Genomic DNA, 27,336 nt, shown 5'->3' on the forward strand with positions numbered 1-27,336 from the left:
TTATTATTTTGACCTTTTCTTTTCTTCAGTTCGGCTTTACCCAAATCTGAAAGCTTCTTGAAAAAAGCGTCAAAATAGCAACACAAATTAGATGAAAACTAAGACAAAAAAGCAACAAAAGAGTGACAAAAACGTGATAAAAAATGTATGAAAAAGTGACAAGAAACACCAAAAAGCAACAAAAAACTGACAAAAAAAACAATGGAAATTTGGCAAAGATGTGATGAAGACCCAACAAAAAAGCAATGGTTAAAAAAAAAAAAAAAAAAGGGGGACGACAACGCAAGGAAAAAGATCCATTTAGATGAGTTTTGTAGGTCTTAGCTTTCAAATGAGGCGTTACACACTGGCGTGCAGGCTGTGACCTTATTTGGGTCAAGCCAAAGTGGAGAAAATGTGCTCGGTTCATGTGGGGGTTAAAGGGTTAAGAGGTCAATCAGACCTAACATTTTCTTGTAATGTTATAGAGCGGCCGAAAGAGGCAGCAATGTGCCCCCAAATGCTTGGCCACTCAAAATAACGTACGAAGAAGAAGGTACCCGGAAGTTTACAAAAGTAAACTCAGCAGAAGAGCTGAACTTCGTCGAAAGAAACATGTCCCTGCACATCATGAGTCGGGTGATCAGTCCAGCCCGGACGCGTGTGCCATGTTCAGTGCTTTCTGCTCACAGCCAGCGCCAACTGCAGCGCGTCAACAGGTTGTTTATCCACCAGCAGCAACAACAAAGAAGTCACGCCGGAGAGAGAACCAAGTCCAAACTGTGGCTGTGCGGGCTGGGGGTCGGGGTGGCTGTTGCTTTTGCTGTTGGTCTGAAATCTCGTTGCGACTCGGCGGAAAGTCCGAATGGTCCAAACCGAGGCGCAGATGTGGCGCAGTTCAGAGCAGCGGTGGAGGCGAGCCGGGAGCTGCTGGAGCGGGTCCAGGTGAGAGCTGTTGACTGTGCGGACTGTGCAGGAGCGCAGAGGCACTGACATGGTGTGCTTGTGTCCAGGCGGAGGTGGGAGCCCCGGGGCTGGTGGTGGGAGTCTCTGTGGATGGTGTGCAGGTCTGGTGTGAAGGTGGGTGTCACTTCACTTTACTTCATGGACTTTATCCTCACACAAACAAGTGTAGTCTCTCCACCACTGGACATACTGACTGCTGTCCTAACATTACTAAAGACTATTATGTTCTAACCCTCATAATCAAGGGATTACTTCTCTTTCGCTCAATTAAATGCATGTTTTCTATTTATAGAGATGACTTTTGTGGCTTTATTTTAAAATCGTTGCTTAAGACACATTTCTAAGCAAACGCTTTTAACACTGTTTAACACATATCTTGGCCAAAATATAAGCTGTTAGTGCTTTTTGCTTGTATATTGTGTTTTGTTTATTTATTTATTGTTTCTGTACTGTAGACCTTTTTGTGAAGCACTTTGGTCAACAACAGTTGTTTTAAATGTGCTATATAAATACATTTGATTTGATTTGTAAATCATTTTTTTTACTTCTTAAAGTATCATAAGCATTTAAAACAATTTTACACTGGTCAAAAATTATTCAAAGGTTATATTGAGGCAATTGACTCATTTACTCCAAATATCAACACCTTTTTACTCAAAAAAGTATATTAACACAATATATTAAAACTTGTCTTAGAAGAAATTTGTAGAAAATACAGAATTTATGGAACACACTGCCAGTATCTTAAACTTCTTTTCTCGTCATGTAACGGCCACTGTTGTCTGATTTCCAGGACTGGGTTATGCGGATTTGGAGAACCGTGTCCCCTGCACAGCAGATACAGTGATGCGCATTGCGAGCATCAGCAAATCTCTCACCTCTGCTGCTGCTGCACGTTTATGCGAGGAAGGCAAACTGGAGCTCGATGAGCCAGTTCAGAAATATGTCCCAGAGTTTCCCAAGAAACAGTTTGAGGGGGAGGAAGTGAGTGGTTTCAATGGTGCGACTGAATGTTGCACTTTAGTATCCCGTTTGCCAGATCTTACCTGCATTAATGTGGAGGTTTTAAGTAATGTTGCCGCTACCTTCAGCATTACAGTTATAGTTACATTACAGTTCTTCTTCCCATGCACCCCTTGAACTTTGGCTTAAGCTATCAGAGTTGAATGCTCCAAAATGGGCTTTAGACTACTTTTTGATGAGCATAATTTTTGCAGGTAGCGATCACCTCACGGATGCTCCTCTCCCATTTAAGTGGGATCCGGCATTATGAGAAAGATGCAAACAAAGTGAGAGAGGAACGAGAGAAAGCGAAGTGCCGTTTAAAACCACAAGGAGGCGAACAGGAGGAGAAGCAGAAGCAGAAGCAGAAGAAAGTGGTTCAAAAGAAGAGTGAGTTTGAGCTGGAGGAGTACTACCTCAAGGAGCATTTCAACAGTGTCGTTGATGCTCTGGACCTCTTCAAGGATGATCCTCTCATTTTCAAACCAGGTTAATGTTATTCTTTGTTTGTTTTTTTATTGTTAAGTTGGGATACATTTCTCAGCAATGTGAAGTAGCCCACCAACAATCCTTAGTTTAATATCCATTTCCGATGGTGAAATTTCAGATCCCAGAAGTGGGATAGTTTTAGCCTTTTGAATTATTGGTCCTAATCAAAAGTGACTGTCCACAGGCACTACATACCTGTATTCCACCCACGCATTCACGTTGCTCAGTGCTGTTGTGGAGAAAGCAGCTGCCCAGCCCTTCCTGGACTACATGGCGGCCATGTTCCGTGAAGTGGGCATGCTCCGCACTTTGCCTGAGCAGAATGAACCCATCATCTATCACCGCTCAAGGTAAGTCTGCTGCTATGAGAGTAAACATATTTCAATGTCACCACCTTAATCACAGGAATATGGTAAGGTTTAACATTGGGCCAAATTCACAAACCGCCTCCAGCAGGACATTCTCCTGGTATGGGCAGGATTATTGGAATATCTGCAATGTCAGGTCATAAGCCAGTAATCCTATTAAATGTTCATAAATATACTATTTCCAAATGTAGATGACCAAGATTGAACCAGATCATTTATAGCAATTATTTAGAGGAGAGTCCCTTTTTTAAAATTTCCAAGCTAATATTAGCAATAGGATCTGTAAACCCTTAGTGTGGACCTCTTTTGCTTTTTGCTTGAATATTCGCCAATACAAAAAATGTCAGCATTAACAGCGTTTACGTAATATTAAATGTGGACTCATATTTTTTGGATGTCATGTTTGAAATGTTGGAAAATATGTTGGAAATATTTGCAAAATACTCAACCTATCCTCCTTTTCAGGTATTACCATGTTAACAAAAAGGGCCGTGTTGTAAACTGCCCATATGTGGACAACTCCTATAAATGGGCTGGAGGTGGATTCCTTTCCACTGCCGGTGACTTGCTTGTGTTTGGAAATGCTCTTCTGTATAGCTATCAGATTGCACAAGTCAAGGACACTGAGAGGTTGCTGCCTGGCTTCCTCAAACCCCACACTGCTCTGGAACTATGGGCTCCCGTGGACAGGACAGAGGGAAGTTGGGACAAGGATGGACAATACGCTCAGGGATGGCTAGTTGTGGAGAAAGACCAGAAATATGGCCAGTGTAGGAATCGCAGGCACTATGTTTCACACACAGGGGGCGCTGTGGGAGCTAGCAGCGTTCTCTTGGTGTTACCAGTGGAGAAAATAGAACAATGCAAAGGGAAGACTGAGAAGCTACCACAAGGAGTGGTGGTCACTATCATCACAAATATGCAGTCCGTAGGCCTCAACACCACTGCCCTGGCAATCGCACAGCAGTTTGATCAAGCCAGACACAAACTACAGTGAGCTTTTGTCGGCGTCTCAAGATTGTGTAAAATGTGTGCGATAGAGAAGACTACAGTGGCTCAATAATATGATTTTATTCTCCATACTCTTTTAAACAAAAAATATATTTTTATCATATGTGACATTTTTTATTTTTACAGTGTAAAGAAATAAACACAAAAGATAAGAAGATAAAAACCTGCTGTTTTATGAATACTGATGTGTGCAGTTAAATTACCTGTCAACTGAAATCTCCCGTCTTACTTACTGGAACTCCAACAAATGTCTGTTTTGTAATATTTAATCTCCAATGTTATGGCTTGATTCACAAATGTATTTACAATATTAGTATTTTATTTTTAAGTTTGCAGTGACTGCAGTTAAGAGTAAAATAGAAGTTTGCTTTTGGTCTCCTTTTCTACATTGTTTTGAAACAGGATTGTCTGAAATAAAAGCTTTTATTCACAATTTAAAACTTTTCTTAACAAATGGACAGGCATCTATAAAATGTCTTCAGAATCCTTTGATCCTGCAAGCTTTAAGTGTTTATGTAGACTGGGTAATCTGTGTTATCTATAATGCTCCCAACTTCAGTCAGTGACCCTAAAAATCACTTAACCAACAACTCGGGACCCACATGTGTAAAATGTAATTGCCGTTTATAATAATTATCATGGTTTCATGATGTTAATTTGGATACTGTGTTTTGGCTTCATTTCAGTGTCATGCTACCCCCACTTTGGGAACCACTGCTCTAAAGCAATATCCATTGATGTTTATTGCGCACAATAATGGACGTGTTCTAGCACATTTGTGAGAGGCATGTGTATCTCTTTTGTAATGATGAAGAGAATTGGCACCAATTCCTACAAGATTTGCATTTAAGCTTGCCAGTTGCATATATAAATATTGTTTGTTTAGCCATTAGAAATCTTGCACATTTATATGACTGATCAGAACAGAGTAAAGACACAGGCCAAGTTGTGATGCTAAGAATTTTTGGAATGGCCATTTTCCAGCCAGCAGGAGACAAATAGTCACTTACCCTACACATACCTTTTAAAATTCTGTAGGGGTTTACATATCTCACTGACTTCATAGAGTTGTAAGAAAATAAAACTGCGACTTCCCTGAGAGCCATATTTCTTTCTTCAAATTGAAAAGTGGTATGTTTAAGTGCAGAGCACATACCTTTTAATTCCCCATATTAAAACAACTATCTCAACAGCATGTGAGGACATGCACAACCTGCAATCTTGTTCAGCTGACATTTAGTTGACATTTAGCTGACATACTGTGGTTTTTGTCAGTTTTAAAGTCATAAAACCTCTTGACAGTTGTATTCTCACAGAAACAACACAGACTGGTTATAAAGTCATAAATATATTTACAATAGCAATATACAAGGTGATGCACAAGTGTTGTATTACATCGATACAATTGTTCCACAGAACTTAGCTTTGTAATAAATACACTTCAGGCAAAGCATGTGTATTGAAATGTACCTAGTAGTAATAGTGTAATTAACAGAAGAACCAGCTGCATACCACTGTTTAGAAGTGATTATTGTGATGGTCACCTCCTGGTTTATGTCAATAATTAAATATGACGACATTTTCCATTAGCTTGTCTATCCAGTCATTACCGCATTCAGCCACATACAACCCTGGTGTAGAGGGGCCAACCAGGACAGGCCTCATGCTCTTGATTTTACTTTCCAATAATGGCCCTGCTGATCACTGTTCTGGCGCTGTTTTCGGCTGATTTTCAGTCTCCTGCAGGTAAATGGGAGCATGGTTAAAGACATTCAAACTGGCAAATATATGGCCCTTCGTGAGATGTGCTCTCCAACTTCCTCCAACTGTGAATAACCTTAACAATATTTTTGCCCAAACTCATGGGTTAATATTGGATCTTGAGTAACTGCGCTAGTAGTACTACCCCCATATACTGATAGAGCATCTACAGTTGATTCACCTGAGCCAGGCCATTGAAAACATGGTTTGGGGCATGTTGCTTCAAACCCAAGTAGACCATGAAGACAAGTCCTGAGCTCCAGGATTTATTAACTAGGTTCCAGTGCCCGGATATTTGTTATTTTCTACATTGTTCGTAATCTGGGACTGAGTTGCACTTACTTGATAATGTAGAAAATAAAGACTGCCACAGCCACTGCAATGAGAATGGTCACAATAATGATAGCGGCGATAAGGCCCTTGTTGTGTCCATCCTGAGCACTGGTGAATAGGCTGAGGGTCTCACAGCGACTGCCTGTGTACATAAGCCGACACCTGCAGGACAGCACAGACACAGGTCACATATGTCCTCGTGAACAGCGCTTTGAACAGGTAAAAGCCTCACTTTCATAGGACAGGAATAGATGGTATGTACATAAGGCATGAATGGAATGGCTGGGAGGACCTGCTCCGGTAATTGAGAAGACGACACTTTATCAAAACCGTTGGATACCACATTGCTACATGTTGCCGCAATGTAACTAATGGAGAACGCCCACGTGTCATAAAACCACATGAAGAAGATGTGGCAAATGTTGCCTTTTGTTGCAACATTTGTCTTCGGTTACAAATGAAAGTTCTGCTGTTCTGAAAGTCTGACAGTCAGGGTCTGGGAAACAAATTAGTTGTAATTTAAAATATATTAGGCCAATTTGCCTAAAGGTCTTGGTGATACTATTGGTCTATTTATAAAATTATTAGCCTAAAAGACTTAGATAGAATAAGTATCAAGCACAAAGACCTTTATCTTAGATTGGCAGAACATAATTTAAAGAACTGTAGATGCCAGTGTAGCCAGGGCAACATGTTCATAGACTGTGCAATTTGGTTACACTGGGGATGAACTTAAGAATAAATTCTTAATATATCTTAACAGCCTATTACTCGGATTCAGTCAAGTTAATACTTAGACTATCTATGTCAGTTAACTTCTTAGAACATATTCAACATTTTTTGGAAAGTACAGTGCTACGTGAGCCTATTATTAAATCTCAATACGCTATGACACATTTATTTAAAACAAACAAAAAACCACAGAGACACAATGAAGCACTGACTAGACAACAACCCAAAATAGCCTACCTGTCCATTGCATTCTTCAACTTCCACACCTGAACTGGCTACTAATAGCCTGCAATAAGTCTCAAAACTTACACGCATGAGAGCTGGTTCATGGAGGGTAATCTGTAACAGGTTCCACCGTTCATGCAAAAGGTGGCTTCCTGCCCACTGCAAGTATCTCCATGTTCTGGAAGAATAGTGACATTAAGTAAATCCAGTAGCTAAGGCAACACAAACCCACACTTTGTTTCTAACCTGCCATCATCGGAGCTGTATTCGGGTTGGCTGAATCAACACATCTATCAACATAGACTAGAATAATTAATGTTATATTGATGTTTTGTTGTTGTTTTTTGCCCAGATCCAAATTGGAAAACAATCTCGGAGCAAGTCCTTACCTGCGAGCGAAATGCGGCGTGTTCTTGGAGGCGCCTCAGTTACAGTGACGCGCCGATTGCGCAGAATAGGCTGCTATGATCAGGCGACAAGTGGGTGTGTCCATCCCGTCACCGTGCCTAAAAAATGTAGTGATGGCTGTTTGTTCACATTGTCAATGAGAATCTGGACGATACGAAACTACATTCTCATGAGTGTGTCGCAAGTCTATTTCGTTGTGTGGGTAGAGCTAGATCAACCGCACAGGTTTTGACAGAAACTTCCTATAGTGTTCCAGCACGTTTACCCATGAATTTTTAATGCAAGATTAGTTTGTTGCCAGAACAAGAAACTCACTCTATTCGACCCGACCGGGTCACAAATTAGATTTTTGCAGGGCCCTGCAGGGGCAACAATTATGATGAATTACTCCCTGATCATCTTAATGTCAGGCTGCCTTGTTATCTCTCACTTCCCCTTTAATCAGGACAGGTGTGGGGGCTGATGGTAGGTGTTGTGGGCTGATGACAGGTGTTGTGGGCTGATGGCTGGTGTAGTGGGATGATGGCAGGTGTGGGGGCTGATGGCAGGTGTTGTGGGCTGATGGCTGGTGTAGTGGGATGATGGCAGGTGTGGGGGCTGATGGCAGGTGTTCGGGGTGATGAGGGGTGTTGTGGGTTGATGACAGGTGTTATGGGCTGATGGCAGGTGTTGTGGGCTGATGGCAGGTGTGGGAGCTGATGGCAGGTGTGGGGGCTGATGGCAGGTGTTGTGGGCGGATGACAGGTGTTGTGGGCTGATGACGGGTGTTGTGGGCTGATGGCAGGTGTGGGAGCTGATGGCAGGTGTGGGGGCTGATGGCAGGTGTTGTGGGCGGATGACGGGTGTTGTGGGCTGATGGCAGGTGTGGGAGCTGATGGCAGGTGTGGGGGCTGATGGCAGGTGTTGTGGGCTGATGACGGGTGTTGTGGGCTGATGGCAGGTGTTGTGGGATGATGGTAGGTGTGGGGGCTGATGACGGGTGTTGTGGGCTGATGACGGGTGTTGTGGGCGGATGACGGGTGTTGTGGGCGGATGACGGGTGTTGTGGGATGATGGCAGGTGTGGGGGCTGATGGCAGGTGTTGTGGGCTGATGACGGGTGTTGTGGGCTGATGGCAGGTGTTGTGGGATGATGGTAGGTGTGGGGGCTGATGACGGGTGTTGTGGGCTGATGACGGGTGTTGTGGGATGATGGGAGGTGTTCGGGGCTGATGGCAGGTGTTGTGGGATGATGGTAGGTGTGGGGGATGATGGCAGGTGTGGGGGCTGATGGCAGGTGTTGTGGGCTGATGACGGGTGTTGTGGGCTGATGGCAGGTGTTGTGGGATGATGGTAGGTGTGGGGGCTGATGACGGGTGTTGTGGGCTGATGACGGGTGTTGTGGGATGATGGGAGGTGTTCGGGGCTGATGGCTGGTGTTGTGGGCTGATGACGGGTGTTGTGGGCGGATGACGGGTGTTGTGGGCTGATGGCAGGTGTTGTGAGCTGATGGCAGGTGTTGTGGGCTGATGACGGGTGTTGTGGGCTGATGGCAGGTGTTGTGGGATGATGGTAGGTGTGGGGGCTGATGACGGGTGTTGTGGGCTGATGACGGGTGTTGTGGGCGGATGACGGGTGTTGTGGGCGGATGACGGGTGTTGTGGGATGATGGCAGGTGTGGGGGCTGATGGCAGGTGTTGTGGGCTGATGACGGGTGTTGTGGGCTGATGGCAGGTGTTGTGGGATGATGGTAGGTGTGGGGGCTGATGACGGGTGTTGTGGGCTGATGACGGGTGTTGTGGGATGATGGGAGGTGTTCGGGGCTGATGGCTGGTGTTGTGGGCTGATGACGGGTGTTGTGGGCGGATGACGGGTGTTGTGGGCTGATGGCAGGTGTTGTGAGCTGATGGCAGGTGTTGTGGGCTGATGGCTGGTGTTGTGGGATGATGGCAGGTGTTGTGGGATGATGGCAGGTGTGGGGGCTGATGGCGGGTGTTGTGGGCTGATGACGGGTGTTGTGGGCTGATGACAGGTGTTGTGGGCTGATGGCTGGTGTTGTGGGCTGATGACGGGTGTTGTGGGCTGATGGCTGGTGTTGTGGGCTGATGACGGGTGTTGTGGGCTGATGGCTGGTGTTGTGGGCTGATGACGGGTGTTGTGGGCTGATGACGGGTGTTGTGGGCTGATGACAGGTGTTGTGGGCTGATGACGGGTGTTGTGGGCTGATGACAGGTGTTGTGGGCTGATGACGGTGTTGTGGGCTGATGGCTGGTGTTGTGGGCTGATGACGGGTGTTGTGGGCTGATGGCTGGTGTTGTGGGCTGATGGCAGGTGTGGGGGCTGATGGCAGGTGTTGTGGGCTGATGGCAGATGTTGAGGGCTGATGACAGGTGTTTTAATAGATTTGAATTAATGGATAGAAAGTAAATGCAACAGGCTTCCCAATGAGATACATTTTCGCTACACTGTCAATGAACACCTTGCCTGTTATCCCATAATTTTTGGTCTTTGTGCTGATTTTTATCTTGGGAATATGAGACTGTTGAATAGGCTATGGGGCATCACACACAACAAAAGCAAAGAGGAGGTGTATGTGAGACAAATGTAGGGTGACGGTGGCGCTCGGGTCGCGGGTTCGATCCTCGGATGGGCCTTTCTGTGTGGAGTTTCCATGTTCCCCCGTGTCTGCGTAGCTTTCCTCTCGGCATTCCGGTTTCCCCTAACAGTACAAACATGTACAATAGGCACAATACTGTATTTGAGGGTCCGAGTGTGTGGATGGAAGTAAGCCTGAAGCCACTATCCGGCATGGCTTGTTTACATGCACGAGTCCCATGAAGCCTATGTTCAGTTGCATGCACTGCGCAACCTCTTCGTCGTGCTACCACCTCAACCAGACATAGGGTGAATATGGGTAAAGTGGGACACTTTTTGAAAATTGAGTTTCCACCTAATTTTTTGTTTGGAATTAAATGCCAAAGTCTTTAATGTTATATATTTTTAAAAAGCTTTAGATGTCTATTTTACACCAGTGGAGGAAAAAAAGTCAAATGTTTAACACAGAAGCTATAATTTTGCTTCAAACACAGGTTGGTCCAATGATACATTTTTAGAGGTGCTATTGGTAAAGTGGGACACTTGTAATTGGTAAAGTGGGACACTATTAACATGGTAATTTTTGTATTCAAAATCATTAATATTATTGTAGCAACTACTTTTATGAATATGTGAAGAGGTTATGAATAATAATAACCATTCTAATGGTTATTCTAACTGGTGTGTGAGACATATGACCATGATGGACATGTGTCTGATGTGCAGCCTGTGCTGTTGGTGCAGAAGGAGTCAGACATGTTACAGTGTGGAATATCTAACTGGGACCTTTGGTATAAACTAAAAACAAGAGTGACAGAACAATGGAAGAATAATATTGTAAAGTGCCTTCATCAGATTTGTTTTTGTTTATAAATGAGTGAGGAATAATATGAAGGACATGCCCAAAAAAACACATGTTAATCTGTGAACTCAGGCTGCCTTTAATTGGTGAAGTATAAGGGAACAAACATGTTTTAAAGATTTGAAAATAATTATATATATATAGAGCCAATATTTAAAAAAAAAAAAATCTACAATTAAAGAACTTAGAAACCTCAAAGAACAACTTAATGTTGAAATGTTGCTAAACGGCGATCAACAGTTCGTAGTGAACAGGAGAAGAAAAATGTAGAAATGCAATCATCAGAAAACTTAATCAAAACAAGACATATAGAGTTAAATTGATCTAATTTGAAGATGTGTGAATACAAGAAACACCTAATACCCAGGATTTTCCACAAAAATATACTGTCCCACTTTGCCAATAGCACATTGGTAAAGTGGGACAGTGATAAAATCTCTTATAAAAATAAAAGTATAAAGAATAAACATGTGATTTTGAGATGTTTTGTTTGCAGATGCATTCCATTATATAATGTATCAACAAAAATCTGCATGTCTGTTAGTTTTAAAAAGTTATAACCTTAAGATCATAAATCCCCAAATGCTATGTCATTGGACATACCTTCACTTTTTTACTACTTGGTGGTAGATTATGGTTTGCCACGCCATGTGAAGTGAATTAATATCCACAAAACCATTATTTTCTTATCCTGCACATTCTAATTATTCGGTGTGTATGTATTTTTAGTTACAAAATATGACACATTAAAAAATAATCATGATTAAAGTTAAGTGTCCCACTTTACCCATTGTCCCACTTTACCCATATTCACCCTATCAATAAAAGATGTTGAACAGGAGACTTGAAAAGACGAACCAATTATAGATTTCCTCTTGCAGTGTTGAGGGGGAAAGAATGAGCGCACAATTTGCTACACTTACGCTGCAAACCACTCTGTTTTATTTTTTTTTATTTTAACGCACCCGCGCCATTTCTCAGTCTCGTGCGTGAGAGTTGTTATCGCGAGGAAGAGCGAAGGTGACTATTTTTTTCAGTCGAGTCGACGCTGGCAGGGTGGAAATTGTTTCGCACAGGGACTGTTAATTTGCCGCTAATTATAGAAATTATTGGAATAAGAGGATTGTTTATTTTTTTATTCTAAGTCTTGGTTAACCATCTCTTTATTCACGACCACTGGAACCACGACTCACTCTGCCCACGTCTGGTCTGTTCTGCCCATAGTTCAGCCCCAGTGGTTCAGACCTTGGACAGCTCCTACGGCTCCCCCCCTGTTGTCCTCGGGCACATGGAGTCCGAGGTGTGCTTGTGGGAGAAGAGCCAGCACATTTTAGCCTGCACCGAAGACGCTGTTTTCTGTTCGAGCCAGTGACAGCAGTCGACGCATGCCAAAGCATGGTGCCTTCGGTCTGGTGGAGAAGGACCGTATACGTGGCGATTGTGAGAGGAAGCGCATCCACGCATCGGCCAACTGTACGTCCGAGCATCCTTAGCGCGCTGCATCTTCTCCCTCGGTGAGGAAGGGCACAGGAGGCATCGGAACACCTTGTACATTGTAGAGCGAGTACAAGGCTTGCAACCTACGTGCAGTCTATTTTAAGAGCACATGGAGAGAATGTATTCATGTTGTAAGGCCTATATCTACACTAAGCAATGTGTAGTCTAGGGATGCATTCTCTCAAGATAATCTAAACAGCTAACCTGTCAAAGCAGCTGGTATGGGATGTATGGCCTTGTAACGGGCTGATATTACGAACTGTGCTTTATGATATCTTTTCTCTGTGTCCACTGGAAGACTGTGTGGCTGCAAAAACTCATCACCTCTGTAAACTCTACAAGAGCACAGAGTCCATATATCCAACTGTGTCCACAAGCAAGGACAGAACAGAACTATGGTTTACATGTAATGGTCATAATAATGCTGATTAGAAAATTTATTTGCATAAATGCTTGTCAGGTCAATAGACTGCTCTGCTGATGTGAGCCTTCTCACTTGGGCATCAATGGCTGCCTGTTTTTGTGGCTCAATGACCTACCATGCCCTGCACTTGCTATGCAAGAGAAGATGTCCCCGAGTCTCTGTCTGTATTTTTTTAAAAGCACAAAGAGAGCAGCCAAATTATTTGATCATGTTTTTTTATGCAATATTACATTTAAAGTAAAAGGTTTAGTTTATTGTAAGTTTGTTGCAAACCCCGTTTGCTCTTGCCTGCTGCTACTATTCATCCTGAGGACCTATTCACATTAGCACATTTCAAATTCAACATTTTACTACAATATATTAGGGATATAATTCATCAACTCAAACAGTCCAGCGTTTGTTCTTTCTCAAAATCATGTCTTCTGCAAATGCTACCTGAAGAAGCGCTTTGGTTAATGTTTAGAAGTACTTAAAGACACTTTACAAATGACAAAAACAAGACAAGATGCAGTAATAGAGCAATAGAGACAGGCTGAAGGTAATTGATCATACTGACTATTGCTATTTTCTTCTGTTTAGAAGTGTTATGAGTCAAACGTCCATTGTGGAAACACTCCATTAAGTGTGAACATCTGAAACCAGACCTCACCATGATGAGCAACAAGTAAGTAGGAACACACACTACTACACTGTGGATTTCCTGAAACTATGACAAAACTTGGCTGTAGGAACATTTCTAATGAAGAAAAGAAAGACTTTGTTGATCTCATTGATCTCACTTATTACATAAAGTTTAACTAACTTTTAGCCCTAAACCTGATTTACAAAGATAGAATAACGATATCTTATGTGCATAATATATGATCTATTAAATACTGCTGAGTTAATGCTTTTGCCTTTTGCACAGGGCTCCCCCACAGACCGGGGCCTCTGATCTGGAGGTGATTTCAGCTCAGGTTGAAGAGGAAAACCAGCGCCTGGGCCCTGTCCCGCTGGTCGGCTTGGCCTACAGAGACCTCCCTTTGGCACCTCTGGACATGTCCCTTGCTGGCTCTCAGCTCATCTCCAACCCAGACGAGGATGACAACCGTGATGGGTGAGTTCGATCAGAAACACAACAGGCATTACTGTAGCAGGGTTACTTTGACTTTATTGCTTGAAGTGGTCGGGCTTTAATATTACACACTTGAGTCTGTAAATTTAAGTGTTGGTTAAGGATTTTTTTTTACAAAAGCTTTCATGTTAAATTGTATTCAGTTATGACATTAAATTTTACAATGGAATGGGCCAGCAACAGATCATAGAAGTTCAATCAAGATGCACAATGTGCCTTTTATTTTTCTGTGAAGAGCTTCCGGCTCCCAATGGGATCAGATCATGCACAGACAGTACCACAGAGGCGCACATCTGAGACAGTGCAGTGAAACTGTCCTGAGATCGGAATGTTTGATGGACACAAACATTCCTCACTAGATGTGTCACCGCAGGTTTTACACAGGAAACATTTGTCTTATGAGTTGCAGTATTCTGAAATAGTTTAACTCTGAAATAGTTAGAGCATTAGGCAGGTCAACACAAGTTTGGCATGTCTGTGTAAACTCCTTATCACATGACAACAAATCTGATTTAACAATGGCAGAAATATGGTCTTGTTGTGGGGCCTGTGCCAAACTCTGGTGCAATACCTGGATAAGGGCGCTCACAGGCGGGTGGATCCTCTTAAGGCATTCTTCACTGGGGTCGAACTCTATAGGCGATTTGGTTAAACCTTCTTTACCTTGCACTGACAGGTTTTTAGTCATTAACTTAAGACAGTGTGTCCTAAATGTCGCTTTGTTACTTCCAAAGGTCCAACTGGCTAAAGCCGTGCTGTGGACACCGGGCCGCCCTGTGGCAGCTCTGCCTCCTGTCTGCAGGCTTCAACTGTGTCCTGGTCTTCTGTGTGGTTGCGGTGGTGCTGCTGCTCACACTGGAGCTGCTCATAGACACCAAGTTGCTGCAGTGTAAGTACCACTGCCTCAAGAGAAACTGCTAAATGAGATACTGACCTTTGTCACTTCAAAGTCAACAATAGCTACAATCTCCACTTCACGCTGTATCATCTGCTTGGGGCTCATAATAAAGTACCTTTTGTTGTTACAGTTAATAATGCAGTGCAGTTTGCCTGCATTATCCACTGGATCAGTTTGGCCATTCTGTCAGTCTTCTTCACTGAGGTGAGTGTACCTGCCTCATATTGCAGCCATTCACACATCCGTTAATGTTATCTGAGAAGAGCACAGGGTCAGGCCTGGAAGAGGAGAGAGCAAAGAGGAACAAAGTGCTGAGGGAGAGAGTTGTTTCTGTCTCTCATTCTAATACTTTATATTCAATCTGTTTGTCCTTCCGACGTAAATTAATCTCATATAATTTAGGGCTTCAAAAATGTGACTTCCATAATCTCTTTGAGAGCCACACAGGTTTTCTTCTTTCCACAGACTGTGTTCCGGATCGTGGTTTTGGGAATCTGGGATTACATAGAGAATAAAGTGGAGGTGAGTCCTTGCTCTGAATTATTTCTCCTCAGAGTTAGAACTCAAGACTTTTTCGGTTCACAGGTGTTTGACGGAGCTGTCATTGTGCTGTCCCTGGCACCCATGGTGGCCTCAACTGTGGCCAATGGGCCCAGCAGTCCATGGGACGCCATCGGCCTCATTGTGACCCTGCGCATTTGGAGGGTCAAGAGGATCATTGATGGTGAGTGATCTTACGTGATCTACAGCTCTGGTTCACAACCATTGTTCTTGGAGGCCCACCCTCCTCACACCAGACAGCCTTCTACCCTACCACTCAAAACTGTGGCCCCCCATGATTGTGTCACAAGATAAAAATATGCTTTAATTACAATAACAATTAAAACTGAGAGTGTTGTTTGTTGTTTTATTTTACTACACTGATCTAACACATCCCGACTATAATAAAGTAAATGCTTCTGGTGAGTTTCTATAAATGAGATGGTAATGCTGGGCCCTCTGTGTTGCAGCCTATGTACTCCAGGTCAAAGTGGAGCTGGATTTGGAGATTCAGCAGTTTGAGAAGGCCAAAGCCATTCGAGAGGAGCAGCTTGAGCGACTAACTCACATCTGTCAGGAGCAGGCTGTATGTGCTGCTTTCCTCTGTCTATCTTTGTGCTGCCACTAGAGGGGGATATAGTTCTGTTCATCAACTAGCCCACAGTCTTGGATTTATGTGTCAACACTAATTACGTCTTATCTTAAAGTAACATTAGTAAATCTAGTATTCTGTTTGTTCAGTTTGAGATCCGGCAGCTGAGGGCACATCTGGCCCAGCAGGACCTGGACCTGAGTGCAGAGCGGGAGGTGGCTCTGCAGATGCACCGTCTGTGGGGCAAACGAAACAGCAGCTTCCAAGAGATGGACGGGCTTGAGCAAAGAGGGGCAGTGAGAACCCGGGAGCCTGGTGAGGCCACAGGTAATGCCATATTTTAACACGAGCAGTGCCATTGCCCTGTCCAGATGACATGATAGATCAAAGCAGTTCCCCCACCATTATTATTATTCATCAAATGGGTGACACAATATCGGGCCGTTACAGTCATAAAAGTCAGGTTTGCATCTACAGCTTATTCTGTGCTCAAAGAGGGGAAACAGCTTTTTAAAATACAATGAGGTGCAAAGAGAAACATTGTAGAAGTGTTGGTTATGCCAGATGTGTAGTTTACAGTATAAATATCTAGCTGTGATCATAAATCAATGTTTCTTTCAGATCACCGCGGTCAAGACGACATGAATAACTACATCAGCCAGTACTACAGTGAACTCAGCAGTGGTGAGCATTGACTCTGTCTGACTTTCTACTCAGTCTAGCAGCATGTCCTTAACATAAAGGATTGTTTTTGTAGACATGGGTATTCCAGACCCTGCCGCCAGAGTCATCACCACCGCAGCCATAGATGTCCATCTACCCACCAACCCCAGCCAGCTGCCCTCCACTCTGGTGAGTGCGGAGGCTGTGAGCTCAGGTCGTCTACAGCCAACAGAGAGTTCTGTTAGTGAGGCATCCAGCATAGACCTTAGCTCCACAGTGAGAGAGGCCTCCACCTCCACAGATTACCCCCCGCCCTACAGCAGCCCCCTGGTCCGGGGTAGTCCCAGCGCTGTGGTGCAGGAGCTGCTGTCCTCGCTGTCTGAACACTCATGTTTGACTCAGAAAGGCTTGGACCCTGTCAACCTCAAACCTCCAAGTCCAACAGGGTCCACCAAAAGCAGCCCTGAACTAGAACGCAGGTTAAACATCTACAACAAAAACCAGGAGAGAGGACTGCACAGCAAAACTCTCATCCACCTGCAGAGCAACGAGCCGCTTGTGGACGAGAAGCACAGACTGATGGAGCCAGTGCAGACGTCACTCAAGCGCCTCTCGAAGACATGATACATTCAAGGGCTGCAAAGGACAACTCTACACTCAAATACACTTTCAGAACAACCCAGAATGAAGTCTGCTCTATGCTCTAACTGCAGAATCTACTCAGTTTTTTTCAGGCTCCACTTCAGGAACAGACACTGTTTTTACTGAATGAGCTGGCAGCAGTGGCTTCACACATGGCTAAATTTCTAAAGTGATTTCTACTGAAATTCCATTAAGCTGCGTAGTGGTTTTGGCTCATTTGATACACTTTTTACAAGATTTAGATGCAGACTTTATTAACAAAACTACACATTTGTGCATCCGCTCTTTGTAACTGCAATATACTTTTGGTAATATTGCTGACCAGTTGATTTTTCTGAAAGTACTTGTATTTAAGTTGCAGTGTTACAATTGTTCAGTTTTACTGGCTTTTTCAGGTGCCATAAGTGGGATGAAGACAAGCTAACTACCTACCTGTATTATAAATTGAGCCATACAACATCCTACACATGCTTGTTAGTTTCTTTTAGCTGTAGAAATTTCATTGTCAAGTTTACTGTCACAGCCAGAAAACTGAGATGCTGCTGAATGCAAACATTTCAAAGCATGAACTTTCCTTTGAAGATATTTCAAACTAACCTTGTTTAGGGTTATATTTTTTCCCCAGATTAAACAACAAGACTGTACAGGGATTTATTACAAACTTAATAAATGCATAAAATCACAATGAAAAGGCCGTTGTAACATTATTCAATTTCATGATCAAAGCTTCTTGGATGAGACTGAAAACGTATTCAACTCAAAGAAATAATGTCAACATTTTGGAAATAATTAAATAGCTTTATTATTTTGCAGCAGCCCAAAAAGGCAGCCGTAAATTTAAAGAGTTGAGGATAAAAAATAGCAAGGCAGTAAATTGACAGATACCACAACACATTTCTACAGTTCCATATCCAAAGATGTCAATCCAAGGGGCTTTTTATTAAAGAAGGCAACACAAAATTTGCTTAGTATTGAAAGCAATGTTGTTCTTAAAATTTACATTATGATTAAATATATAAAATAGATAATATCAACTACATATTTTTACATGAATTACAAGTCAGTTCATGGGTTGGCAAAGCTCTCAGCTGCTCTGACTCAGATTATTCATCACGGATTTTAAAGATTGACCTCAGAAAGATGCTTGTAGCCAGTGAGGGTCACACACTTTCCATCTTTTTACTTGTCCAGAATGGTAGTCATCTCAGGAACAGCCTAAAAACAAGAGAATATGTCAAACATCAACTATGTTTGGAAGAGTTTGTGTTTTGTTTGACTATTTGTATTGGAGGTAGAGATGCATCGATCCAGCTTTTTGCATCTGATACCAATACCGATACTGGGGGATAACGATTTAATTCTCCAGGTTCTTAGCTTCAGAATGATATACAGCATGTCAAAATTCACTTAGATTTAGTTGGTGAAAGTTTTGTTTTTAAAAGCAGCGAGAGCCAAAACTGGTATTGGTTCAGTATCAGATATTTGTAGCCGATACTCGATATCATATTTTTTCCAGTATCGGCTCCAATATCCAGTACCATAATAGGATTGGTGCGTCCCGAATCGGAGGTTGACAGTTTTTTGAAAATGTAGCCGGGACCTTGTTTTCTGAGGCACTTAATTTTCATTGAATGATTAAAGTGTGTTTAAGATGTTTTCTCATAAATGCAATGTCACTTGTTTGTGTAGGATGAACAAGCCCCTCCACCATCACCTTAAATGTTTACTTGGTACTGTGGCCTTAGAGCATTTTTGCAAGATTGAGTGATCATATACCTTGAAAAGATCCGCCACCAGGCCATAGTCAGCCACTTGGAATATGGGTGCCTCTGGGTCTTTGTTGATGGCAACAATAGTCTAAATATCAAAAACAACATTATTCATTTGGAAGGAGAATGTCCATGGAAAATTGTGAAATGACAATACATTTTCCATTACAAAAGGCAATAATAACAACGCAGGACTACGTTTTGGTGACAAAATAATAACAGCTCAAGTATTGTGCAATTTAGACAGTGATTGAGGAGAATATTCTGTGCTGTGGTTACCTTGCTGTCTTTCATTCCAGCAAGATGCTGAATAGCTCCAGAAATACCAACAGCAATGTACAGCTCCTGTAACATGGACAGACATAAACTTCGCATCGGACTACACACACAGACTAAAATGTAGCAAAATGTTGAAAAAAATAACTTAAATGTGACGGAACAGTTACAATTCTAGCCCTTAACTCGCTTTGTATGTTGTTTAACTTCCTCAAAGTTTCTCTCCAAGTACAGCTCATGACGATCATAGGACGAAAATGTAAACAGCATCACCATCACTATTCTGTTAGTAAAAGACTTCTTACCGGTGCCACAATTTTGCCTGTTTGTCCAACTTGCATATCATTGGGGACATATCCAGCGTCCACAGCGGCTCTAGAGGCACCAACTGTCAAAACAATTGCATCATTTAACACACATTCAAACCAAGTAAAAACGAGACCGCTTTTAACACGAACCTGCAGCGTTTAACTTGTCAGCAAGATCGTAGAGCAGTTTAAAGTTGTCGCCACTCTTCAGCCCCCTTCCTAAAACAGAGGTTAAATTTTGTTGTAAAAAAACAGCTTGACCTGACAATAGTATTTAGAAACAGGGTACATACCTCCGGACACAACCACCTTAGCACTGGTCAGCTCTGGACGATCACTTTTGGTCAGATTCTGCTCGAGCCACTCAGAAACGCCCACAGTTGAAGAGGCATCCACTAACAGAACAGAAATATTGTTTCACTAGTCCATATTTTAAGTGTTTTGTTATCTCGGCATAAACACGCTTTTCAGATTCGGGTAAAAAAAATCCACTGTACACTGTAACTCCCCAATAGACTTCTTGTGGTCTTCAGCACATGTTCAATTCTGTTTGACCCCAAAAAGTGGGGGCATCCACGTGTAATGATCAGAATTTACCCTTTAAACCCATATGGACTCTGTGCTTGTTGTCCTCCACAGGCAACATTAGTGAAGTGCAAAAGACATCCTGTCCTGAGACCCGTGTGTTTTGTTCCTCAGTCAAATCTTTCAGAAATTGAATATGCAAAGAGACAGGCTAGAAAGACTTGTACCGGTTTCAGATGTGGCGCTGCCCCCCTCAGTAGCAGCTGCCTCGAACGAAGTCCCTCTCACAGTAAACACCTTGACTGGCTCGTTACACTTCACAGTACTGAGAGCGTTCCCTTCAAATCAAACAAGAGAAACACTTAGATTATAAAAAATATACACATGTACAAAATAAAAACGTATCATTACACCAACATCTTTTTCTAAATCAGTGGTTCTCAAACTTAGTACAACCTTTAAACGTTTTTGACCTTCCATGTACCACCAGACCTACACCAAGATCAAACAGGGCTAAACCAGTGTAAACAATATCAACACACCTAACTAAAATACGTTGCTTAAGCATATATTAAATTATCTCTAATCAAAATGAATACATTCTAAAATTGCAGATGACCCTGAGTAAGTAGGTACCGCCTGAATAACCCCAGGCAACACCAGAGGTACACGACACATACCACAGTTTAAGAACCACTGATCGAATCAATAACAATACCTAACACGCACACATAATAAAATATCGGTTTGTATGTTCCAGGCATTATAATGGCATTCTGTACCTGCATAGATTGTTCTAACAAAGGTGTCTGGAGCCTTGATTTCAATTATATCAGAAATTGGAGCGACATCCAACTTGGCCGCCACTCTGGGGAGCAGGTTCTGACAAAGGCAATTCATGTCAAGTTATGTATTAAATACACAAAGAAAATGTCATTGTTACTTTTTACCTTTCCAAAGGCGGATGCACCGGCACAAATATGGGTGAAGCTGAACTGCTTCTGTGTTGCCAGGATCAGTGGAGTTAGCTCCTCTGAAAACAACCTAAGTCATTTCATCTGACTATCCATATTAAAATGTACATTTGAGTCACATACCTGGTAAGCCACCTTTGTAACAATCATGTTGGGCCACCAGAACTTTTGTTATTCCTTGGACTTTGCTGATCTCTTCTGCAACCTGACAAAGATCAGAACAAAATGCAGATGAAACACATGAAACATGCCCGCAGAACAAACTCTGTACAACTCTCCACCAAGCTCTCTCTACCTTTGCACAGTTTGTCCCAGCAACTAAACAGGACACTTCTCCACCGAGCTGACTGGCAGCAGTGATGGCATTTAGGGTGATTGGTGTCAACGCATTATTGTTGTGCTCTGCAACCACCAGCGTGCTCTGACACCGGTGGGCGAAGCCCATCTGTAGACAACAGTAAATAGTTAGACAATAAACTTCTCCATGTCTTTTACTGATGTAGCCCATAAGTCCTTATACATGGGGCAGGAAGAGACATCTATAGCACCAAACGTGGACTACACTGAACCATTTTGTGGAGGGGGTGCAGGAGGAGGCATATGGCAAAAAAAAAAATTGTCAAAATGTTCATAATTTTATGCTTTTATCGGTTTGTTTTGTACTTATGCAAGGTTTCCATCAGTTGCTCCAGGTTCATGCTCACCCCCAGCATAGAGACAGTGGAGGCAAAGTGTGAAAGGTGTGGGTCTATTACTGTATTGGCCATGTGCACATTGATAAAGGCAGACTTTTTGGTCACTGCCGACCTTGGAAATGCAGCTCTATGCGTATTTGGTAAACTCCACATATGTTTTAGTCAATTCCTCCAAATGCATTAGGGCAGGGTTAAGCATATTTGCACAGTCGTGGGTCCGAGTCTAAAGATAGGGAGCTTAGGCTGTCCAAGGTGGTCCAAACAAAGAACAACAAAGAGAACAAAATGTACAAATATTAAACGATATTTGTGTATTTTGGGAAATGTTAGAAATGTTAGAACAGCTTAGATAGATAGATGTTGTGTAATAATTTTAGCGGACACTTATCCAATCTCTCCGTGCACTGCCACATAAGCGGTGTTCAAGCCGCTATCACCTTGGTCAGGTTAGGGCCAGTCCTATCTGGACCTACTGGGGCTGGTCATCCGTATGAAAAAGATATCCAAACAAACGTAATGCTGACTTATCACGATTTTACCTCCGTATAGCCTACTGACAATATGCCCAAGGAAAATTTCATAACAACTGCTCTTGACAGCGTGGTTGTTGTTGTTACCAGGTTTCATAACTGTTCTTTCGCTTTGTTTGCTAACTGCGGTGGGAAGGTGAAGATTGCACATCGGAGTAGACCTACTGGTAGGCTCTGCAGATAGCCTGTCAGATTTACCATTAGTCTGAAGATGACTTTTGTCTCATTTCAATAATACCCGAGTCTGCTCTGGCGTTAGCAGTTGTGCAACCCCGATGTGCGACGCTAATGTGTTGAACCCATGGATCTATTATAAACCACTCCGAAACCATGCACCCGGCAGGTTAGCCTCGGATCAGGAACGTAGTTATAGCTAAATAAACCACATAAGTTATAGCCAAAATGACTCACCAGGAGCCTCAGGTGAGATTTGTTGAGTGCTCTGTTCATCTTGGTCCTCCTGTGTCGACACTTCAGCTATAACTGTAGCAAAGGTCAGTCACTCCACGTTTATCTTCGAGTTCTCGCGAGATTGAAAGGGCTCTTACGAGAGTGGAGTGAAGGTGGAGAGTTTGTAGCATAAACATAAGTTTGGTTTGTAACCATTCCAAATAATAATAATATTAATAATAATATAATAAAAAATATCATTTTAATATAATAATAATTAATTAATAATATTAATTAATATTAAGAATAATTAAGAATGGTTAAGAATGAATAAATAAAAATGTTACTATATTATTATAATTATACTTATTAAAATTAAAATAAAAACAACGATAAATTATAATTATCATGCATTATTATTATTAGTAGTAGTATTGTTGTTGTTATTGTAATTGTTGTTGTTATTATTATCACATGAGGGCGAAAATATGCGTGGTAAAAAATTAAGGTTCTTCTTGTGTGAGGATGTGTCATATATTTCGTAAGGCCCATCACAAAATAGCTTATAGTCTAGGCCATAAACTATAACACAAAAAATTAATTGCGCAATGAAAATTTGTCATTTAGAACACATGTTTGAGTGGTTTCTGGAGCTGGCATTTGTGCCATAAGTCAGAGGGCCAGACTTCTGACACAGACACCAGAGCTGGCCCCAGACGTCACCGGCTCTTCCCCCTCCTCCTCTCTCCTCCAACTCCTCCATCAGTCACAAGTTGAAGTCGCGCGCACTAGACGTCCAGTTTCTTTACCGTGTTCAGGGTCCGTATTCCCACCTGCTTCTTCATGCTGGACATTCTTCTTGCTTTCTACCTGGATGATATGGGGGGTCATTCACAACGTAAGTCTATTCGTGCGTTCATGTCCACACGTGCGTATAATGACCTATTGGCATCGGCCAATTGATAGCATGGGGAAATCGAAACTTTTACTGTCTAAAATTAAACTATGGAAGGCTCTTACTGTTTCGCTTTAATGCAAGCTTTAGAGTTTTGCGCGCAAACGGCATAATGCATTCATGTTTTGTGGTCCAGAAAGGTCAGGAGGACTGTGTGCGGGCTGTGGAAACCAAATACACGACCAGTACATCTTGCGCGTTTCCCCGGACCTAGAGTGGCACGCTGCGTGTCTCAAGTGCGCTGAGTGCAGCCAACACCTGGATGAGGCGAGCACATGCTTCGTGCGCAATGGCAAAACCTACTGCAAAAGAGACTACATGTGGTAAGGGATTTTTTTTTTCTTGCTTTTGTAAGGTTTCTTTAATGTTTCTCCCTGCTACCCATAGGTTGTTTGGAATAAAATGTTCAAAGTGCAACAAGAGCATCAATAGAAACGACCTGGTTATGCGAGTGCGTGAGAACGTGTACCACATGGGGTGTTTCCGCTGCACGGCATGTAGCAGACACCTTCTGCCCGGGGACGAGTTCTCTCTCCGGGATGAGGAGCTGCTTTGTCGCGCGGACCACAGTGCGCTGCTCGAGCTGACCGACAGCGCACCAAGCCCCGAACTCAAGACGCACGTTCGACCGCTACTTATGGCAGGTAAGGGGCAAAAGATATCACACCAATAGCCTACATTATTATTGTTATTATTATTATTATTATTATTATTATTATTATTATTATTATTATTATTATTATTATTATTATTATTATTATTATTATTACTAACAAAAGCAGACTCCATATAAAAACTGTGTTGAGATAAAGTACTGACAGGGCCTTCTTTGGGACTAGTTAAAATGAGAGAAAAAAAAATGAAAGAAAATATACATATTAGCTATATTATTTTTTATCAGGCATCTCTCACTCACTACAACTTCACACACACACACACAATGAAGTTATTCTGCTATTAGGCTTAATTACCGCGCCTTTGCCATCACTGCAGCCAGTCAGAAACTCTGACTCACTGCAAACTTTTAAAACATGCTCAAAACCCACCTCTTCCACAAAGCTTCACACTCATAATCACCGTCACTACTTTGTTTGTTTGTTTCTCTTATTTTTTTGTCCCTATGCAAAGCATCTTTATATCATTTAAGGGAATGGCTGAAACACATTTTCAAAGTGGTGCTGTTTACAACTCTCCCCATTTCTAGACTGCCTTATATTCTTATTTTATTCCATTTAAGGCTGTATTTATGGTGTAGAGGTATGGAGCTGTTTTGTGAAATGTTTACTCCTTGAGCTGTTCATATCCAAATCAAAACTGTTCTCTAAATCAGATCCGGTGTCGGTTCGACAGTCTCATCATCGAAACCATGTCCACAATGCCTCTGAAAAGACTACACGTGTGCGAACAGTGCTTAATGAAAAGCAGCTACACACCCTGCGTACATGCTACAATGCAAACCCTCGCCCAGACGCACTCATGAAGGAGCAGCTGGTGGAGATGACCGGCCTCAGCCCCAGAGTCATCCGCGTGTGGTTCCAGAACAAGCGCTGCAAAGACAAGAAGAGAAGCCTGCTCCTGAAGCAGCTGCGGCGGCCACAGCCAGGCAGCCACACGGTACAGACTTAAGATGCTCATGATAACCCAGCTGCACACAAGTATGAGCCTTTAGTTGTGTTTATTTAAGTTGTTTCAACTTAAGGACTTAAGAACGGTTTTGCTGAGCTGTCCTTTCTTTTCTTAAACAGACTTTTTACATAATTCAAAATGGTCTTGTCAAATGTTCCCAACCACATTAACAAACTATGACATCATCTCCCAATATGAAGTTAAGGGCATTGGACTAGCTTTTAACTGATAAAAGTGTGAATGTCAGACACCAGAAGTGGCACAGAAGTGGGACACAATCTTCAGGCTACTTTTGATGAACAAAAACTGAAAAAGTACAATCTTTGTTCAGCTGTCCATTATCCATTGCTCACATTAGTAAAATTATCCAGCTGGTAGAAAGACAAAATTCAAACAAAGTCTATAAAGTTTAGAATTGAATTTTATATTAAGATACTGTTATAGTCAATAGAGAGGTTTTGTGTAAGATAATGCAAGTGGAAATGTGAAATGTGATATGAATCTTTAAAAAAAAAAAGAAAACGTCAAATGTGAGGACAAACGTAATTTATGTCGGGGGAAAAAAATGTATTATCTTTCCAAAAATGTAGCTACTTTGGGAGTTTACTATGAGTTAAATGATTCTATTGCTCTGTGTAGAACCTGCAGGGTCTGACAGGAACCCCACTGCTCGCGTCAAGTCCAGTTCCCCAGGAGAACACTGTGGAGGGAGAGCTCGTGGAGGTGCACGCCCATCAGCTTCTGTGGAAATCCCTCAGCGATTTCACCCTGCAGAGAACAGTGAGTATCAAAACTTGAACACAACAAAACAGAAATAAATGCAGAGTCCACCTCCTTCTGGTTTGTCTGTTCAGGTGTCTCATTCGGACTCTGGAGGCAGCTCCACTGGAAGTGAAGTTTCCATGTCCTCGCACTTACCGGACACCCCCAGCAGCATGGTTTTCAGTCCTGATGACACGTGAAGGAGCCACAGTCATTCAAACCTCACTGGTCCTGGGGACACTCGAGACTAACGTGGACTTATTCAGACCGGACTTAAGGACACGTGAGACAGGAACTTATTCACAGCTCACTGGTCCTGTATTGTTTTTTGCAATACCGGACCTTAAAGTGTTTTCGGACAGAAGAGCCCAAAGGTGACATCTTTTAAATGTCTGTCTGGTTATTACTGTGTCGAATTTAGGAGGAGGTTAAAACACAGACTCAGTAGAGAGAAGCATATTCTATTTGTCAAATCAGTGGCTACGTTTTAAACCTGCTAATATTATAACTGTAATAGGCTAAATTCCTGTTGGATGATAGGACAAAACGAAAAGTAAATTAAGTTTCAATCCCATATTTAAATTGCAAAGTACTAGAGTCATCTATTTTTTTTATTTTTTTTACAGTTGTGCTGTTGTGGTGTAAAATATTTGAATTAAATCAGGCTATCAGGTATGGGCTACGACATTTCTTTTTAAATACTGGATAATAAAGAACAAACACAGAATCAACCGTTCTGAGTTTAATTTCTAACCCTGTATAATTAATAAGTAGACTCGCACAGGAAAGCATTACTGCATACCTGACAACTGAAAACTTTTTGATCATACTGTTGTGAGCAATATAAACCATGCTTCTCTTGGCCAGCTCGGCACAAAAAAAATGCTATTTTTGCAGAGGGTAATCACAGAAAGGATTTAGATGAGGACGACCTAGCCTATTTATATCCCATATTTGACTGTCTTTAGTGAACATGATGTCGTCATGTCGGGGGGCTCTGGTAACTTGATGAGTTCTATGATTGGAAAAAGCAATGTTCACAAACAGGGCATTGCTTCCCTAGATTGTTAATTTGATAAAACAGCGTTGAGCTGGTTGCATCAGCTGTTGCCCCCATTCACTAAAACATCGCCGATGCAGTAAAGTTACAGGACCTTATAGCAGTGAGCCGCTCACAGCAGACACATGCCATTTTTTCAAGGATAAAAATGTTTGTAAAAAAATAAATGCTTCTTTTTATTGGGTTAAATGTTACGCAATGTGGTTTTAGGTCAATTAGAATAGGACATAAAAATGATTATTATTGTGAAAGAAAACAAATTCTTCCAAATTAAAGCTGGGCTGTATGGAAAAAAGAAAAAAAATCATCACAATTTTTCTTCCCACATATTGATCGGTCTTAATTTTTTATCACTTAAAAAACAAATAGACCAGGAAGATCTTTTTA

General features: G+C 42.2%; 5 protein-coding genes across 7 annotated transcripts; 3 read left to right on the top strand and 2 right to left on the bottom strand.

Moving 5' to 3' along the window:
* The first annotated feature begins 530 nt into the window (after positions 1–530).
* On the top strand, positions 531–3,964 carry lactb (lactamase, beta). 2 transcript variants are annotated; one of them, XM_079567739.1, is made up of 6 exons: positions 531–924; positions 993–1,059; positions 1,739–1,929; positions 2,163–2,436; positions 2,621–2,786; positions 3,270–3,964. In XM_079567739.1, the coding sequence occupies exons 1-6, from the start codon at positions 595–597 to the stop codon at positions 3,799–3,801; spliced, it is 1,560 nt and encodes a 519-aa protein (XP_079423865.1). In that variant the 5' UTR covers positions 531–594; the 3' UTR covers positions 3,802–3,964. The 2 variants fall into 2 exon arrangements, with proteins under 2 accessions (XP_079423865.1, XP_079423866.1); XM_079567740.1 differs by having other exon boundaries at positions 531–918.
* A 1,299-nt stretch (positions 3,965–5,263) lies between these two features.
* Positions 5,264–7,398, bottom strand: nrg4 (neuregulin 4). Its single transcript, XM_079567856.1, has 5 exons — positions 7,256–7,398; positions 7,113–7,156; positions 6,951–7,044; positions 5,919–6,071; positions 5,264–5,555 (listed from the first exon to the last, which is right to left on the bottom strand). Exons 2-5 carry the CDS (start codon positions 7,120–7,122, stop codon positions 5,477–5,479), a joined length of 336 nt encoding a protein of 111 aa, XP_079423982.1. The 5' UTR covers positions 7,123–7,156; positions 7,256–7,398; the 3' UTR covers positions 5,264–5,476.
* A 4,326-nt stretch (positions 7,399–11,724) lies between these two features.
* On the top strand, positions 11,725–17,756 carry tmem266 (transmembrane protein 266). 2 transcript variants are annotated; one of them, XM_079567253.1, is made up of 11 exons: positions 11,725–12,182; positions 13,210–13,294; positions 13,538–13,726; positions 14,479–14,633; positions 14,773–14,846; positions 15,108–15,164; positions 15,228–15,366; positions 15,653–15,768; positions 15,924–16,101; positions 16,396–16,458; positions 16,532–17,756. In XM_079567253.1, exons 2-11 carry the CDS (start codon positions 13,281–13,283, stop codon positions 17,059–17,061), a joined length of 1,515 nt encoding a protein of 504 aa, XP_079423379.1. In that variant the 5' UTR covers positions 11,725–12,182; positions 13,210–13,280; the 3' UTR covers positions 17,062–17,756. The 2 variants fall into 2 exon arrangements, with proteins under 2 accessions (XP_079423379.1, XP_079423378.1); XM_079567252.1 differs by having other exon boundaries at positions 11,726–12,223.
* Positions 17,757–17,982: 226 nt separating this feature from the next.
* Positions 17,983–22,697, bottom strand: etfa (electron transfer flavoprotein subunit alpha). Its single transcript, XM_079568152.1, has 12 exons — positions 22,568–22,697; positions 21,227–21,376; positions 21,055–21,136; positions 20,908–20,990; positions 20,740–20,839; positions 20,185–20,295; positions 19,726–19,827; positions 19,583–19,651; positions 19,430–19,512; positions 19,128–19,193; positions 18,856–18,936; positions 17,983–18,294 (listed from the first exon to the last, which is right to left on the bottom strand). Exons 1-12 carry the CDS (start codon positions 22,604–22,606, stop codon positions 18,259–18,261), a joined length of 1,002 nt encoding a protein of 333 aa, XP_079424278.1. The 5' UTR covers positions 22,607–22,697; the 3' UTR covers positions 17,983–18,258.
* Positions 22,698–23,389: 692 nt separating this feature from the next.
* isl2a (ISL LIM homeobox 2a) lies at positions 23,390–26,318 on the top strand (the record flags this gene model as incomplete). Its single annotated transcript, XM_079568446.1, has 6 exons — positions 23,390–23,444; positions 23,638–23,824; positions 23,889–24,145; positions 24,832–25,115; positions 25,767–25,907; positions 25,982–26,318. The coding sequence occupies 6 exons, from the start codon at positions 23,390–23,392 to the stop codon at positions 26,087–26,089; spliced, it is 1,032 nt and encodes a 343-aa protein (XP_079424572.1). The 3' UTR covers positions 26,090–26,318.
* Positions 26,319–27,336: the final 1,018 nt, after the last annotated feature.

The sequence above is a fragment of the Gobius niger genome (genome assembly GCF_951799975.1).
Source record: "Gobius niger genome assembly, chromosome: 12".
Taxonomy (NCBI): Eukaryota; Metazoa; Chordata; class Actinopteri; order Gobiiformes; family Gobiidae; genus Gobius; species Gobius niger.

Excerpts from the sequence above, each read along its gene's own strand:
- lactb (XM_079567739.1), top strand. The coding sequence starts at position 595 with ATGTCCCTGCACATCATGAGTCGGGTGATCAGTCCAGCCCGGACGCGT. Across the intron at positions 1,930-2,162 it reads AACAGTTTGAGGGGGAGGAA|GTAGCGATCACCTCACGGAT; the intron begins GTGAGTGGTTTC and ends TAATTTTTGCAG. Across the intron at positions 2,787-3,269 it reads ATCATCTATCACCGCTCAAG|GTATTACCATGTTAACAAAA; the intron begins GTAAGTCTGCTG and ends CCTCCTTTTCAG.
- nrg4 (XM_079567856.1), bottom strand. Across the intron at positions 6,072-6,950 it reads ATGAACCAGCTCTCATGCGT|GTGTCGGCTTATGTACACAG; the intron begins GTAAGTTTTGAG and ends GCTGTCCTGCAG. Across the intron at positions 5,556-5,918 it reads TTTATTTTCTACATTATCAA|GAGACTGAAAATCAGCCGAA; the intron begins GTAAGTGCAACT and ends ATTTACCTGCAG.
- tmem266 (XM_079567253.1), top strand. Across the intron at positions 14,847-15,107 it reads TGTCAGTCTTCTTCACTGAG|ACTGTGTTCCGGATCGTGGT; the intron begins GTGAGTGTACCT and ends TTCTTTCCACAG. Across the intron at positions 15,769-15,923 it reads ACATCTGTCAGGAGCAGGCT|TTTGAGATCCGGCAGCTGAG; the intron begins GTATGTGCTGCT and ends CTGTTTGTTCAG.
- etfa (XM_079568152.1), bottom strand. The coding sequence starts at position 22,606 with ATGAACAGAGCACTCAACAAATCTCACCTGAGGCTCCTG. Across the intron at positions 19,652-19,725 it reads TAAGGTGGTTGTGTCCGGAG|GAAGGGGGCTGAAGAGTGGC; the intron begins GTATGTACCCTG and ends CCTCTGTTTTAG. Across the intron at positions 19,513-19,582 it reads TGACAAGTTAAACGCTGCAG|TTGGTGCCTCTAGAGCCGCT; the intron begins GTTCGTGTTAAA and ends TTGTTTTGACAG.